The 16,666-nt window shown below is 42.5% G+C and overlaps 1 protein-coding gene across 5 annotated transcripts in view; it reads right to left on the bottom strand.

The window, feature by feature from the left end:
• The window catches only part of lrp8 (low density lipoprotein receptor-related protein 8, apolipoprotein e receptor), a 153,389-nt gene that overhangs the window by 49,296 nt on the left and 87,427 nt on the right, over positions 1–16,666 (bottom strand). For all 5 annotated transcript variants that reach the window (XM_084011034.1, XM_084011031.1, XM_084011030.1 and 2 more), the window contains exon 4: positions 3,748–3,876. In XM_084011034.1, the coding sequence (XP_083867160.1) occupies positions 3,748–3,876 (129 nt within the window). The remainder of the gene's footprint in view (positions 1–3,747; positions 3,877–16,666) is intronic.

The raw sequence follows: 16,666 nt of genomic DNA, 5'->3' as shown, positions 1-16,666 counted from the left end.
TTTGTGACCGATCAACTTGTGTTTCCAATTTCTACAACTGAACAATAAAAAACTGGCTTCATATCAAGGTCAAATATCAGCATGCAGCTGGAGCTACCGAGTTTGTTACAGTGGAAACATCGTTTGATTCTCTGATACCTAGAAATCTTTTGCCAGCAACATTAGCACCTAAACTAGGTGGAGCCATTTGGTACTGCAATCACACTTGATTTGGTACCACTAATCTCCGCGATCTGACCGTTACATAGCTCTTTTTTTTTCAAGAAGTGAGACGACCACAGACAATCATCTCTCACTGCTGTATGACGTTTATTTTTGTCTTGTGAATATGTATTAAAAACGCATCGGACTCAGTGTGCAAGGTTTCTGAACTTTCTCGTTTGACGGATTAAAAAAAATGTGTGGGGGAAAAAATGGACTCAGTGGTCAAAGGCCTTTAGTCTTATTATTTTTGCATATTCAATTTAATTTTTTGGAAAGGCTATAGATCACTGAGAATCCACTTAAACTTTGCTATCTAGAATAAAAACAGAGCTAATAGATCCATTGTGTGGCTTTTAACGTGGACTTTCATGTGTGAACTCAGATAACCGAGTCGTCTTCCATGGACTTAATATTCACCACTGCCACCTTCATCTTTAAATGATAGATCAAAAGCTGATCTCTATAGATCATTATGGCCCCAATAACACTCACACATTCACTCTCAAAGCATAAAGCAGGAAATCAATTATCATCAAGGCTTCCACGAAATATTCCACAGCTGTATTAATTACAGAGAGAATCAACAATAGATAATCACAGGTCAGATGGATGAAAGTCAATGGAAATAATATATGGTTTGTGAACGTGTGAGGAAATGAGAACATGAAAAGTGTGAAAAGAAGAATGGAAACACTGTTTTTATGCCGTTAATATTGTGCAACAGAGAGATAGAGATGTGTGTAAACAATAGCAGAGATCTTGGGTTACATGACTAAATCAGCAGCGGCTGCTGTTTTCATAAGGTCAAGGCCACAAAATCCCTAATGTGATCACTTTGTGTACCGGCAGCCGGCACTCAGAACGCAGATGAATGAACGACTGGGAGGAAGTGAAGACCAACAGCGGAGGGAATACAGAGACGGAAAGGGCAGTGAAGACATGTTTCTATCCACCTGTCAAGAAAATGTCAATACAACCTTTGAAATGAAGAAAAAATGAGACAAATTACAAATGTCATGTGTCTGAATCTGCTGAAGAAAATACTGTAAATATATTGTCTGAATGTCTAAAACACATATTAGCAAAACTGGGCTACTTCAAGAACTGATTATTAAGATTTTACAACTTTTGATACGTTAAAGATTTTTACCAAACCTGCATTATGAATTCCTTTTCCAATTCCCTTCAACCGTTTTGGACACATTTACAACTTTTTTAACAATTTAACACGTGGCAATCTGATGTGTTTACAATGCTGCTAACAGCAATGTCTTAAAATAGTAATTAAAATACATGAGTGTGTTTTTGTAGATAGTTGTGAGATTGTCATACTACTCGAAGGGTGTTCAAAGTGATGAGATTGCACAGCTCGAAATTAAGATTAATTAAAATTTGTATCAGATTTTTTTCCCTTTGTAAATTGCCTCTGCATTTAGTAAAGTCAATTTAAACGGTAGTTTCACTCTCTCTATTTTACATATCTTTGGTTGTGCACATAAGGGGAAGATTGAATTTAACAGTGTCCGGGAGCGTGTGTGTCCTTAATTATACATGTAAGTGCACGTCCTTCCAGTGTACATACATGCATTCTGTGCATCACTTACAGCTCGACAATGTATGAATGTCACAGTGCCTGAGGGATGAAGGCAACGTTATGGAAAATAAGATGCATTACACACACACACACACACACACACACACACACACACACACACACACACACACACACACACACACACACACACACACACACCTTGTAGTTCTATTCTTATGAGGACTCTCTCATGCTACAGTCACTCTCCCCTTTACACAACAACTGGCCAGAATCACTCCACAATAATATAATCACTCTGAAGGTCTGAAAGTCACACTTGCTCTCACAAAGGCATCCAGACACACATACAGATATGTCAGGACATCTAAAGTGGTTTTGCTTTCCGTCAATCCAGGCGAAGGTTTAGCGAAGGGAAAATATGACATGCAATCTATATTCTTTGAAGAAAGTAAATGCTGTGTGTGCAGGTTTGGAATCGATAATGCTGTGGGCCAGATGTTTACGCTGATGAAAATCAATGTCCTATTTACAGCTTTGATGCCAGCTGTGAGGATGCAGGCTAGATGATGCGCTGTGAGCGTACAGTATATGACTAAACACGCGTGTGCGGGTGCATGTCACAGATGAAGCAACGTGAGGTTGCGAGCGTGTCTTTGGTTTGTTCACAAAAACTGTTCTATAGGTTTCCTATAACGTGTTTGAGTATTGAAGGCGTCCAATCTTGCAGAATGATTGAAACCATGACAGACATGAAGAGAAACATGTTTTGCAGAATAACCATTCGTTTGTGTGAGAATCTGTGTTTGAGAGTGAGACTGCGGGCTCTATCTTTGTGTGTTTACATGCTAGAGAACACACTGGTATTAAAAGGAGGCGACGGGAGCAAATGGGATTGGCTACGATTCATCAGCCCCTAACCAACCCCTAACACATCAGCATATGATTTATCTAAGTAATATTATACCTAATGGCAACCCATTTGTACAATGTGGGTGCACCACATGCCTTTAACTGTGAAAACACTGTGCCACCACGGCCTCAAACGCCCAAGTGTTGCACTTTATAACTTCTTTGACAAAAACAAATCCCTGCTGTTTGTGTTAGATTTTCAGCTCACGGAGCATCAGCCAAGAACAAGGACGAGCTTGACGGGAGGAAAAACAAATGATGTCTGGCATCTCTGGACACATGACAAAATAGATAGAAATGCTTGTTGACCCATGTGATGGACGAGAAGAAGTACAGAAAATGTCTAGGCACACCCCGTGTTGGGTAAAATAATATTGGAGTGGATTTTTTATAGGATTCTTTTAGATTTGAATTGAGGATTGATCACTCCACGGTCGGATGGAAAACATCCGTCAAAACGCATCCTGCAACACAGTTATGACTGAAATGTGTCATATAAATACTGTATTTCTAGTATTATCACGTGAGACCTTTAGCTAAGTTATTTTTCCCTCCCACATCACATATTTCTATATATTTTCACCTTTTTTACAGCAGGAGTTTGCAGGGTATCAGTATATTCAGTGTTATATGCACTTAATATATTAAATATATTAAATATTGAGAGCAAAAAGCATTATAAAACTCATCTGTTTAATAATGCTACTTGCTCTCAATTATTTTTTATTATTTATTATTATTTTTCATGTTCAGTTGTTCAGATGAAAAGAAGATTTCTGATGATGTGTATTCTGTATAATCAAATAGAGAACATGCACTAATCACAAAGCAGGAATGAAGACTGTAATGAGAACACTGGATTGTTCATCTGCAAATCTGCAAACTATTTCCAGTCATGACAGGAAATGTACATAAGAGTGTAAAGTTCAAAGCTTCATATGTAGACTATTTCCTTTAGACTTTTTCAGACTTTTACCCACAGTGAGTGACAGCCCACCAAAGTTGACGCTGTACTGTTCTATCTCCTTTGGCTTCTCAGTTCCCTCCTGTCTCCCTTCACATTTCCATCACAAACTCACCTGCAGCGCACTGCTCCTCATCCGCCCCGTTCTCACAGTCCCTCTCTCCGTCACATCGCCATGACAACGAAACGCATTTGCTGGCAGCCCCTCCGCAATCAAACTTCTCCGGTGGACAGGTCTGCCGACCTGTTGTGAGGGTGTGGGGGAACAGCAAGGGGGAGAGAGAGGGAGAGAGAGCGCAGGCAGGGAAGGCAGGGAAGGAAAAGGAAAGTGGATAGCAGATGAAGAAGTTAGGGGGAGTGGATGGAAGAGACGGGGAGAGTGAAATGGGGAAGAGACGGGGAGGAGGTGAAAGATAGAGAGAAAGAGGACAGTCAGTCAATGAAACAGTTTGATAACTTAGTTATCTTGTTGCTCCAATCGATTCTCCCTCAAAGGCCTGCAATTAAACTAGACACACAGTGACAAAGGAACAAAGAAGCAGGAATACTGTCAGGCAGACACAAAGCAAAGGAAAACACACACAAAAAGCAAAAAAGATTTGAAACACAAAGACGAGAAAATACACTCAAATCGAGACATGAAAGACAAGAATGGGCTGCTTATTTTAGTTAGAAATTCATCTACCAATCATTATTTTTGATTGAGCTCAAAGTGACCCGGCTGAAAGCCCAAAAGCAAAAAGGTGTTCAGATGCCAATGATCTAAAGCTGAGAAAACCACCAAATTCTACCATTTGCGAAGCTGAAAACTGTGACTGTAATATTTGCTTGATTAATTACTTAATGACTTAGGGCCCTAGTTTCGTAGACCAGCGCAGGGTGGCGCAGCCGGCGCAGTGCAAGTTTCGACCCGCGCAGCCTTGCGCACCGTCAGTTTGGCAGTTTGGTGGATCGCCTGCGCCAAGATGGGTGTGGCGGCGCAGCAGGGGGAGGCGTCACAGATTCAGCTTGGCGTAGCGGAAGTTTCGTGGCAAAAAGCCTTGCCGAGACTGCGCTGAAAGCTCGCCAGCTCCGACCTGGTCTACTATCGGCGCAAGGCGTATATAAAGTCCATTGATTCAATGCGAATCACAGCTGGCGGATCGGAAGTTTGGCTGACTGCGCGCAGTGCGTACACGTCACCGAGACCTCACAGGCAGGTTTCCACAGTTCCAGGCACATTTAAATGCAATAAATAATCACAACAAACACTATTTAATGCAACTCATTGAATCAACACGTGAATTTATATCTATATAGATTGTCCCGTCACATCTGACGTCAGATCAAAGGCGGATGGCACGCGTAACGGAAACTCAGCCTCTCGGACCAAAACATCTCCCTCTCTCTCTCCTGTTCTTTTATAATATCGGCATTGTTATTATTATGATACGCGCGCACAGCGCGTGATGAGCGCGGTGGGAGCGGCGCCGCTGCTTCTGTCATCGGGTTGTCAAGTGACGGAACTTGCACTGAAACTCCCCTAACGCATTAAAGGTGAGGAGAGGAGCTCATTTGATTGGTGAAGATCTGAATCGACTGTATTAATCCCGGTCCACGCCTCGTCTCCTCCTCGTCTCCCATTCACGCCTTCTTCTCCTCCCTCTTTCCCACTTGCGCCGGTGGGCGAGACGGGAGGTGTGCCTGCGCGAGCCTGCGCGGTGCACGAAACTTGCAAAGTCCAGGCGGACACACCCCGTCGGCGCGGCGCAGGTGCGCTGAAAGCTGACTGCGCCTGGTCTACGAAACTAGGGCCCTTAGAGTTAATTAACGATCAAAATGATTAGAAACAATTAATAAACAAATCACTTCAGTGAACAGAACGTAAAAACTGAAATACAATAGAATACAGACAGCAAACATACAGGGCCCTAGTTTCGTGGCGCAGTGCAGGGCGGCAGAGGGTGGCGGCGTAATGCAAGTTTCGACCCGCGCAGCCTTGCGCACCGTCAGTTTGGCAGTTTGGTGGATCGCCTGCGCCAAGATGGGTGTGGCGGCGCAGAAGGGTGAGGCGTCACAGATTCAGCTTGGCGTAGCAGAAGTTTCGTGGCAAAAAGCCTCGCCGAGACTTCGCCGAAAGCCCGCCAGCTCCAACCTGGTCTACTCTCGGCGCAAGGGGCAAGTAAAGTCCATTCATTCAAGGCGAATTACAGCTGGCGGAGTGGAAGTTTGGCTGACGGCGCGCAGTGCGTACACGTCACCGAGACCTCACAGGCAGGTTTCCACAGTTCCAGGCACATTTAAATGCAATACATAATCACAACAAACACTATTTAATGCAACTAATTGAATCAACACGTGAATTTATATCTATATAGATTGTCCCGTCACATCTGACGTCAGATCAAAGGCGGATGGCACGCGTAACGGAAACTCAGCCTCTCATCAAAACATCAAAACATCTCCCTCTCTCTCTCCTGTTCTTTTATAATATCGGCATTGTTATTATTATGATACGCACGCACAGCGCGTGATGCGCGTGGTGGGAGCGGCGGCGCTGCTTCTGTCATCGGGTTGTCAAGTGACGGAACTTGCACTGAACCTCCCCTAACGCATTAAAGGAGAGGAGAGGAGCTCATTTGATTGGTGAAGATCTGAATCGGCTGTATTAATCCCAGTCCACGCCTCGTCTCCTCCTCGTCTCCCACTCACGCCTTCTTCTCCTCCCTCTTTCCCACTTGCGCCGGTGGGCGAGACGGGAGGTGTGCCTGCGCGAGCCTGCGCGGTGCACGAAACTTGCAAAGTCCAGGTGGACACACCCCGTCGGCGCGGCGCAGGTGCGCTGAAAGCTGACTGCGCCTGGTCTACGAAACTAGGGCCCACAGTGTTTTTCTTTATATTGGGAAATCTTACTTCATTAAAATGTATTTTTAGAGTGTAAATCATAAATTAAGTGAGTTTATCAAACACACACACACACACACACAGAGATTGGGTGTGAGTGAGAAAGTGGTCCCTCTTGGTGGAAGCCCATTACAGCAGAGAAGGCCATTGTTCCTACATGTGTAGCCCGTGGGGTTGGTGCAGGGAGAAAAATACAGCCGTCCAATACATCAAATTTACACTAAGTCCCCGCAGCAAATCCCTGTCCCTCCTCCCCCTCGCCTTCAATCTCTCACACACACACCATAGGGACTCTACAGCCCCAGATTACATTACAGCACTGTGTCAAACTCAACTCTATCAATTATACATATTTGACCACCAGCTTGCGTCTTGGCAACCAGCCTGAGTGTTTGAGTGTGTGTGTATGTGTGTGTGTTGCAGCCACAGATCAATAGTTCCTCTGGGATTTGCCATTTCAGTCTCATTCTCTATTTATTCCTTTCTTATTTTCTTTCTTCTTCTTTTCTTTTTTTCCAGTCCCAAATAAATCACTGCCATTCAAATGCTGCCTCTCATGGGCGCTGGGGGTTTCAGCCTTGATAGTTATTGCCAGGATTTTCTCCTATTATGTGGTCTACGTTGCCAGGTTCTACATTATTAAAAGTGTGGCTGCTTGCATTTTATTTGTCTATGGAACTGGACATTTTGGAGTTTCTTTTCCTGTGTTTTGCAGGTGTCGACCTCCAATGGCCTCAAGGAATAAAAGCCCATTGTGTCAATGTTAGGAAGGAGGGTAGTAGATTGTCGGACTACTACAAACTGGAGATACAGTACGTAATACACTGCTCTCATGTAACACATTATTTACCTACTCTAAGTGTGTGTGTGTATGTGTGTGTGTGTGTCAGAGACTTTCTTATTCTAATACACACCCATGCAGGAGGGTGGAGTGCACTAAAGTGAGTGATTGTCAGCTGGGTTAAAACTATGTACTTAATCTGACTGACCATTTCGGGGCCTCGTTGCGGAGAAAGGCGGAGTCATGGATCAGCTGCCAATCAAATGACTGAACAGACGTGCGAGGACAACAGAGAACTCCATTGACATTGATTATGACAAAATCAATTAGATGATTTTCATCCCGGGGGTAATAAAGTCCACAAAATGGGAAGGACAGTTCCAATTTTCTATTATTATATATTTAAACAATATTATGCATCTATTAAATGTCTGCTCAGCTGCTCTCAGTTGGCCTTCAATACACAATATTCAGTTATACGATAGCAGTGCCTTGCATACATTCATAATGTCTAAAAAAGTTTTTTTTATTTGCAGCGTCAGTCACCCAGAGTATTGCAGACCATTCACAGAGAAAATTGCTATGTGCACACTAAGAGATGTGCTTCGCATTGACTGTAGGAAAAAAAGCAGTCTGTTTTGAATAAAGTGTAAGCACATGAAGGTAATTAACATGATCAACAGCCACTGAGTCTGCACAAAGAAAAAAAGCCAACTATAGAAAATCCAGTAAGTCTGAACGTCTAGATCACGCAAACTCAGCAAATCCCATTTAAACACAGCCACTGCAATATAAATTTAGCACCAGAACGCAATCCAAGTCAAAGAGAAGAAAGAATCATCTCAAGCATTTCTGATTCAAGGTTTTTTGCTTTTCTGACCCAGATGGCAATGCTGTTGATAATGAAGGTGTTGTAAAAGGTACTTTGCCAAGATTTTTTAAAGTCAGCGCTTAGCACAGATTTGCCCTCTCTCTTTGTCCCGCTGTCACTAAATGCTGACAGGTGTATCCAGCAGCCGAGCCGGCACTGAGGAGCATTGATGGCCTTATTCGGGAGTGAGCTGAGGACACAGCTGCTCCTGCAGAGGTATTGCAGACAATGCTCATATTCAGGTCAAGAGCACTCTCGCTGCAGAAACATATGGAAAGGTTGCATCTTTATAAAGTATACAGAGGTACAACATACTCAAATGATGACCTGGCAACTTTGAACACATGAGTATACAGTAGATGCATGTTGTGAACACAACTGCACACGTATGTGTTCATTGTGGGTACACTAACTTACATGTACACATAGCCAGAAGTATGTATAGCTATATATCCTTGTCTCAGCTCACTGTCATAAGTGTTTAACTGAATTCACTACTATATTATATAACTCCAGGGGCAAAACGAAAGAAACACCGGGTCGTTGCTTGCTGCCAAGACCAACAGTGAATAACAGCTGAGGAACTGATGGTAGCCCCATGCTCCAGTGGAGCTGCTCGGCGACAAGCAATAAGAGATGGTGGTTGGACACGGTAGCTCCGAGGTGAGTGTGTACGTTATCCAATGAGTGTCAAACCAAGCATGTGCAATCAGCAAATGTATCCAGGTTACACTGAACACATGACAAACACAGTTGGCCAGATGACCAGGTGAGATGTTTTCCCTCAACTTCCATTTCTAGGACGTATAACAGGCGTATGGACCTCAATAGATTTAGCCAACAAAAAAAGGTAATGCTCAAATGCTCTGTTACCTTAGTAATGCTGTGTGTTTGTATTGAACACATTAAAACCCACTAAAGTGATTATCTTCTGCTTTTGATACAGCACATAATGGTGTGCAGTTAGCTAAATGCTGCACTAAAGTTCGATTTTTCTGAGTGGAAACCATAAAAAGATCTTTAGCTCTTACGCAAACTGCATGAATACAATTTTTTTAAGAGCGTTAACTGAGCTGGCAAGCTGAGTATGCACTGGCTACAGATCAAAATCTTAAGAGTATTTGGTCAACTTGTTAATATGGAGCAGGTTGCACCTGTGCACATATGAATTAAATGTGAAGTGAGATAATATGGTTTTGTGGATTTTATTTTAAGAAGAACATTTTTTTATGTATTTTGGGAGTTGTACAGTGGAATTTAAATTGGCGTTGCTGTTCCTGGGGTCAGAAAAGTAATTTGGCACATTGAGGAAGATGTAGTAGTCTTTTAATTCAAATGAGGCCACAACCAGAAGTGGTAAAGACTTGTTATTCCCCCCACGCTGGCTGCCTAAATGTCCATTATGAGCAGGGTATAGAGGTGGACTGAGCAAGGAGCTGTATGCTAATGAACTTTTGATTAACTACCATCTTAATTTCCCTTCACAAGGAGGGAGGGAATCGGGGCATTGTAGCGTGGCATCGGGTCCACTCTCAGGCTCCCTGCCTAGCATCAAAGCTAGCCTTCTGGGTGATTGATTCAGAAGGCTCGTAGCCCCACAGCCTAATGTTAAGGTAATTTATTTATCACGAGGTGTGCATATGAGGCCGGGAGGTAATGAGTCATTTTCAAGTCACTGTCTGCCACAGTGAGATGGCACGTCAAAACAAAAGGTACATGGGAGGAGCGTATGTGCTAATGTGGCACGTGTTGAATGGAAGCTTATGGATGATTTACCATAGCATTATGCTTAAAGGTCCACTGCATTCCCCTGCACCCCAAGACAGCACCGTGCTGATTGATGAAGCCCCATGCTTCACTGTCGTTTTATTCAAACAGCCAGAGAACAGTGGATCGCTGGAATATTATGAATGCCCCAAATACTCTGCACTGCTACCAAGTGTCTCCACAATTACTGCAAACCAAAATGGATACCATAGTATCTTTCTATCTAAGTAAGAGAGAATGAACCTTAAAAACTTATTTCTTGCATGTGTCTGACACATCATCAATAATGTCTAACTAACAGGGGGTCCATAACAGCTGATCGTCTGTGAAATAGCATAATTAAACTCAAGTCTGAGCCACGAGGTTGCACCATAAATTGGTGAGTGGCTGTTTGAGAACAGTAAACTTTTATCGCTTGGCAGTAAAAACAGGGCCAAGACATCCCTTGAATCAATACACAACCGAGTACTGGCCTGACTCAGTCCGCCTGTAAGAGACCATATCATAGTCAAGAAATTTTATTTCAGATTATACTTAATATATGCCAGGCAGCTAGCATTGACATGTCTCAAACCTATGTCTTTGTTTACAGACTTGGTTACCTGGATTCACCTCGATTCATGGACGATAAATGAGACTGGGGGGAAAAATAGAGGATGGGTATCGACGGGAAAGAGATGGAATAGAGCAGAAATGGAAATAGAGAGATGTAGGGGGAGGTGGGGTCAGATATTGGTCACTCATGGGAGAATATCAGTGCAGGGACAAAGGCAATTAGAGGAAGATACTCCAGAGACACACTCATAGGAAGAGATCCAGAGGTATTGGGTTGGAATCGGATCAAACGGGGCTTGGGAGCTAAACATTCTCATTTGTTCACTCACTAAGCTAAATAAATATTAACACAAGCATGTCATACTAGTATGTACTGCAGGTATCCCAATGTTGTAAGCGATGTGGAGTGGGTAGCCCTCTAGAAGCCCATAATGAATATGTTGTTCTAATTTCAGTGTCTGCAATTCCAATTCAAATGATTGTAAGCGGTAATCTGGTAGTGGGTGAATAGTTAATCTCCTCCAATTTCACTGCATGCAGTATGAATGAAATGTTTTGCTTCCAGTGCTGTATTCTTTATAAAAGAAGAAACGACTGGAGTCGACGAAGGACAGGAGGCAGGGGAGCCCAGTTGTCTTATACATCAATGATACATACCAAACCACAGATCTGTGGATCAGCCAATTATTCGACCTGTAAGGACTTCGCTAGTCTGATGCTGGTTTGATTTGTTGCAGTGGCTCATATCGTCATGGTGACGCTCATTAACCTCGTTACCAACAGTGGTCTTATTTTCACAGGCTTGTTTTATTGTTTTTAAATTGCACTTTTTTACGGTTTTATTCTATTTGAATTCTATAATTTACTTAATTGTTATGTCTCTGATATTAATGTAGGTAATGTATGTAAAGAGCTTTGAATTGCCTTGTGTATGAATAGTGCATTACAAATAAATTTGCCTTGCCTTAAGGTAAGTTTATTTGTATACTTTAGTATATTATAGTATATAAGTGTGTAATACTATAGTATATAAGTGTGTATGGTCATCAGTAACGTATAAAAAAATGCATCAGGAACTGCATGGACATGCAAGGATGTCGCCATTTCCCATTCTGTCTCCCCACAAATGTGTGGCATTCCCTGTTTACTAGTGGCGTGTGTCATGATTAGGGTTGGGCATCGAGATCCGGTTCCAAATAGGAAGCTGTTGGAATTGCGATCCTTTTTTTTCGGTTCTTAAATGTCCGCACTAGTTTGTTTGTTTTACTCCGCTCACACTAGTTTGTTTGTATTACTCCGCCCGGCGTGCGGAGACTCCGCGATAGAACGATCAGTAACGGGTAGTCTAACGTGCTACTATTGCCAAACCAGTAGTCAGATTAAAGTTACTTATCCAAATACACGGTGCGTTACTATTTTTGTCAGTAAAAAAAAATATCTGCTTTCTTCGTGCGTCTCGGGGCGGTGACGTATGTTAGCCGACACCTTCGGACGGTCGCGTGTAGTCGGCTATACCGGCAGAAACGTAAACAATGGAGGGGGAGAGATACGCATTTTCCAGCTGGAAATACAAGCATTATTTCGACTTCATCTCAGCAAAAGACGGCAACATAAAGGTTCGTTGTACACTCTGTGTTAACAACAAAGTGTTGTCTACTTTCAAGAATACAACGTCAAACTGGAAAAAACATTTAGAGTCGCAGCATGGCACAACCACATTAAACGAGCCGGTCCCGCCCGGTGACGGTGAAAAGGCGCAGCGTGTGAATAAACAAGACGAGTTCTCGATTTCACGGAGCTCCTGCTAACTCAGTCTGTGCTGAAATGCGAGCGGAGTCTCTCTTGAGAGTGTTTAGTGGAGAAATGTCTCGCTGCTTGCTGGCCCCGTCCCCTCCCTTTGTCCTCACGCCGCTCATACTTTAGGACTGTGCTCATCCTTGGCTTCATAAAAACACTCCTAGCTGCTCTAATGCTGGTTCAATATTCATAAAATGTTCATTCATGATGTTACTGCCATTACAATATGCAAACAATTATTTAAGTTAAGTGAAGTCAAGAGTACTACTTTTCAAAGTAACTGTGGCAACACTGGACCTGTTGACCTGCACCTCAAAGAATCGGAATCGAGAATCGTTTAGAACAGGAATCGAAACAGAGGATCGGAATCGGGATCGGAATCGGTAAAATCCAAACAATGCCCAACCCTAGTCATGATGAGATTGATCCAAGCTTGCAAAGTGAATCGATGTGGTTCCATGGAAAAACACTGTTTTTCTGAGGTTTTTCTTTGACTTTGTAATGACAGAGAATAGTCAAGATTTTACATGTGTGAAGTATTTCCCCTGAATATTACAGAAAAAAGAAGAGAGAAAAAACATCCCTCTTCTGCACAGCTTCTAAAAAGGCAGTTTTTCTGTCCTAAAACCATCTCCACAGATGAATCCTTTCACGTGCAGCCCGCCTCAGAGGGCTAGTATGACACGTCAAGTGAATTAAATGGATAAAACAAGTTGATGGACCTGCGTGACATATAACTCATAAATTCCCAGGTCACTGACAATTATTTCCCTTTCACGGTGTCAACCCAGTCCATAAAGCAACGCATCACTCGCAATGAGCAGGAAGAGAAACACTTCATCCGGCATGCATTGTGGTCACAATTACCACACGTGGGTTATTTGGAGATGGAAGTTGCATAGTAAGCATTAGTGCATGCATGAGTTAAAGTGGGTTAGGGGTTGGCATGTGTAAGTACTGTAGATGTGAGGATGGTTACATATTTTTGTGTATGCATGATGGAGAATGTGTGTTCGGTTGTTTGTACGCATGTCTCCATAATAAACGTGTGAATATATGAATGTGTGGATTTTGCATATCCTCACGTTGCACACTGAGAACTGGAGCACGATGTTTCATGGCCGTGAGTAATGTGTGATTTGAGTGATATGTTTGTGGGTGAGAAATGGAAATCAGCTAATATAACTTGGTAAATAATACCAATAATTTAAATTAAGTTTTCATCCTGAACATTAAAACATGTTCGAGAGGACAAACAACATCAACTATTAAAACACGTTTAAAAATATCCAGGCATCTCTCAATAGAAAAGGGATGTTTAACAATGTCCATTTTCACATGTTTCTTTCTTGACTTTTAAGTTCAGTCGGTCGACGCCTTGGCACTGAATGGAAATGAGTCATTTGGACTTGGAGGGCGACCCACTTAATCTTGCCTTGAATGTTGTTGTAGAGCCAACTTCACCCGCCCCCCCCTCACCCCTCCCTTGTCCTTCAGATGTGAAATCCAATTTCCAAAAAGGGCATATGTGGTTAATATCAGATTACATTTTAAATGAAGGTTAGTGTTGATTAGTGGCTTTCATTGGAACACTGATCTCCTATTACTGCAGCCCCGATGTAGTGTAGAGGGGGAGTGAGTGCTGGAGAGAGACGGATCAAAGTCAAGAGAACGGAGAGGAAAACATGATCAGAGAGAGCAGGTGTAGAGACGCAACAAAGTAGTGGGGGGCAACATAACAAGATGAGAGGAAAATAAAAGCCATGAAGCAGAGTAACATTAGAAAAAAATAAAAAATAAACCCACGAGGAACATGTGACGGCACGGAAAGAGAGTCAGGAGACCAACGTTTAAAGAAGATTCTCAGATAAAAGGAAATTATGTTGCCATCAAAATATTGTGCAGGTTTATGCACATTTCTGAAAATTTGAGAAAGTAAAATATAATCAGTGTGAATGAATTAATATGTTGATCCATAAGGACCATTTAGGGATTTGAAAAGCTGATGTAGGGACAGGAATCGACGACGGCATACAACCCATGACAACCAAGTTCCTGTAATTCTCTACTTTTGGGCTTTCTGCTTGGAGGCATAGAACAACACCAACGTTCTATTAGAAAAAGTCTGTTTATCATGTATCTTCTCATATCTGACAATTCTTTTTTTTGTGATATTGCCACTATATTGCTATATTCTCTCTCTCTGTCTCTCTCTCTCTCTCTCTCTCTCTCCCTCCGTGAAGCAGAAGAAGAGGCCTGTTAAATGTGGAACCATTAGCACAGTCTAGACTGTGGTTCTGTCGGTGCCGTGGGGGGAAGAAATGCAGCGCGACACCAACGCTCTCATAGGAAATTGCCACTTTCTTCCAACAGGCCTCTCTTAATGGTTGTTTAGTAGACGACACATTGGGCATTAAAAATACTGCCGGTGGCTAGTGCCACATCTCAACTAATGATTGCAGAAAAGGGAGGCAGACAAAAGGAAGGAGGGGGAGGAGGAGAGTTTGGGGTGCACGGAGTGCAGGGCTAAACTCTGAGCTCATTTCCTCCATCGCAGTTTATTCAAAGACCGGGTCGGGGCACAAAAGGCAAGGGTGTGAAATTCAAAACAGGCAGCCAAATTATGTGGAGAGCGTAGTTGACTTGTGAAGGCCTCCGAATGGACTTTTCTAATATTATAAGACAGCTACCGGCTGTGTAAAGTTGCCTTTTTAAAGTAAGTGCAATGGTGGGCTCAGTTATAATTATATGCTTTAGCAAATTAAGTGGCCTCAAAAAAACTAAAATGATTTCCTGCAAAATAAATTTGAGTTACGGGCCCCTTAGGAAATGTTTGAAAATAACAACTCTACTGTCGGGTTGCTTGCTTCTTGGGGAATATCCATAAAGAACGTTTTGCATTGTATCAATTGTGCTAAGGAAGAAAAACGGAAGCTTTTTACTGAGACTGCTGCCACCAATTCAGTCCAATTTAGTTTCCAGTTGATTTATACGCAACGTTATATGTCACCATGCAGCTATTTATCTCTCAACACCTGTTCATTAATAGTGGACCATCATTAAGATTCCTGGTGAGGCATGTGTGTCACCATCATGCATCTTCCTCTCAGCCCTCTTCTGCCTCTTCATATGATTAACATTGATATGATCTACTGTCATTAAGCCCTGATATAGGCCTCAGAACTAGAACTAAAAAAAAAAACGTTTAAAAAAATGGCTGCATTCCATTTAAGTGTGCCAGTGCCAGGACCAGAGTAGTGTGCAAATTGCCAAAAGGACCAGGATCGGTTTGCCTGTCGGAGGCCTTTTGACCTCAGAAAGACTGTTTTTAATCACACTATGTTCTGTCTCAGGGTCTACTTTCTGTACCACATCTGTGATCCAGTAAAACAATTTAGAAGGAGGAGGAAATGAAACCGAAAAAAAAGAGCTACACTTTCTTAGCCTGACTGAATGAAGAAGGCAAAAAGAAGATGAAAACATAATTGTTATTACGCATGGTTTTTAACAAACACGACCAAAACACCAGCAAAAAGCAATTCCATCAGGCAACTCCAGCTCCACGAGACGTCCTCGGAGAGCAAAAACATATTGACCGCCAATCAATCGTTACCAGCCAAGAGCAAGGGTTGCTAATTGAACGGAAGAATGGAATTGACGAAAAAAAACATCACATGATTGCTCTGTGGGTGTTTGTCTTCTGTTGGATTGCATATCCGATGTAAACAAGGAATCACGTTTGCTGTAAACAGCTGTTTCAAAACCTCAAAACCACAACACAGGAGGACATCTCACAGGACATCTAAGGCTCAGCTTTCTCCGTGCAGAACGGCTATCATAAGGATGCTAAAATGCAATGGTGTCTTTTATTGTTTAGGGTACTTCCTGTTGTGTTCCTTGTTCTATATCTTCCTTAAGGGATCAATACACTTTAACTTATTACTGATATAAATCAAGACAAAGACATCTGTGGTTAATGAGATGCCACAAGATTGCAAGATAAGCAGAACAATGCTCATGGGGGCCACGGATGATGGGCTGACATCATGTGGAGGGAGACAGAGAGAGAGAGACAGAGAGAGAGAGAGAGCGACAGGGAGAGACAGAGAGAGACAGAGAGAGAGAGACCTTTAGTGTTTTTATTTCCCGCAGCAACTTTTAAGGTTACATTAGTATTGTATCTTCAATTATTTATGAGCGGGACACATACAGACACACAAATGCACACACACACACATGCACGCAAATACGCAAACACACACACACACACACACACACACACACACACACGACTCACTTTGTGATGAGATGATGCATCTGGAGACATCTACAAAGAACTGTGATGGTGGGCAGTCTCAGAAAAATAATTGGTTGTTTATT

The sequence above is a fragment of the Eutrigla gurnardus genome (genome assembly GCF_963514095.1).
Source record: "Eutrigla gurnardus genome assembly, chromosome: 6".
Classification (NCBI taxonomy): domain Eukaryota; kingdom Metazoa; phylum Chordata; class Actinopteri; order Perciformes; family Triglidae; genus Eutrigla; species Eutrigla gurnardus.
This window is presented reverse-complemented; position numbering and strand designations above follow the sequence as displayed.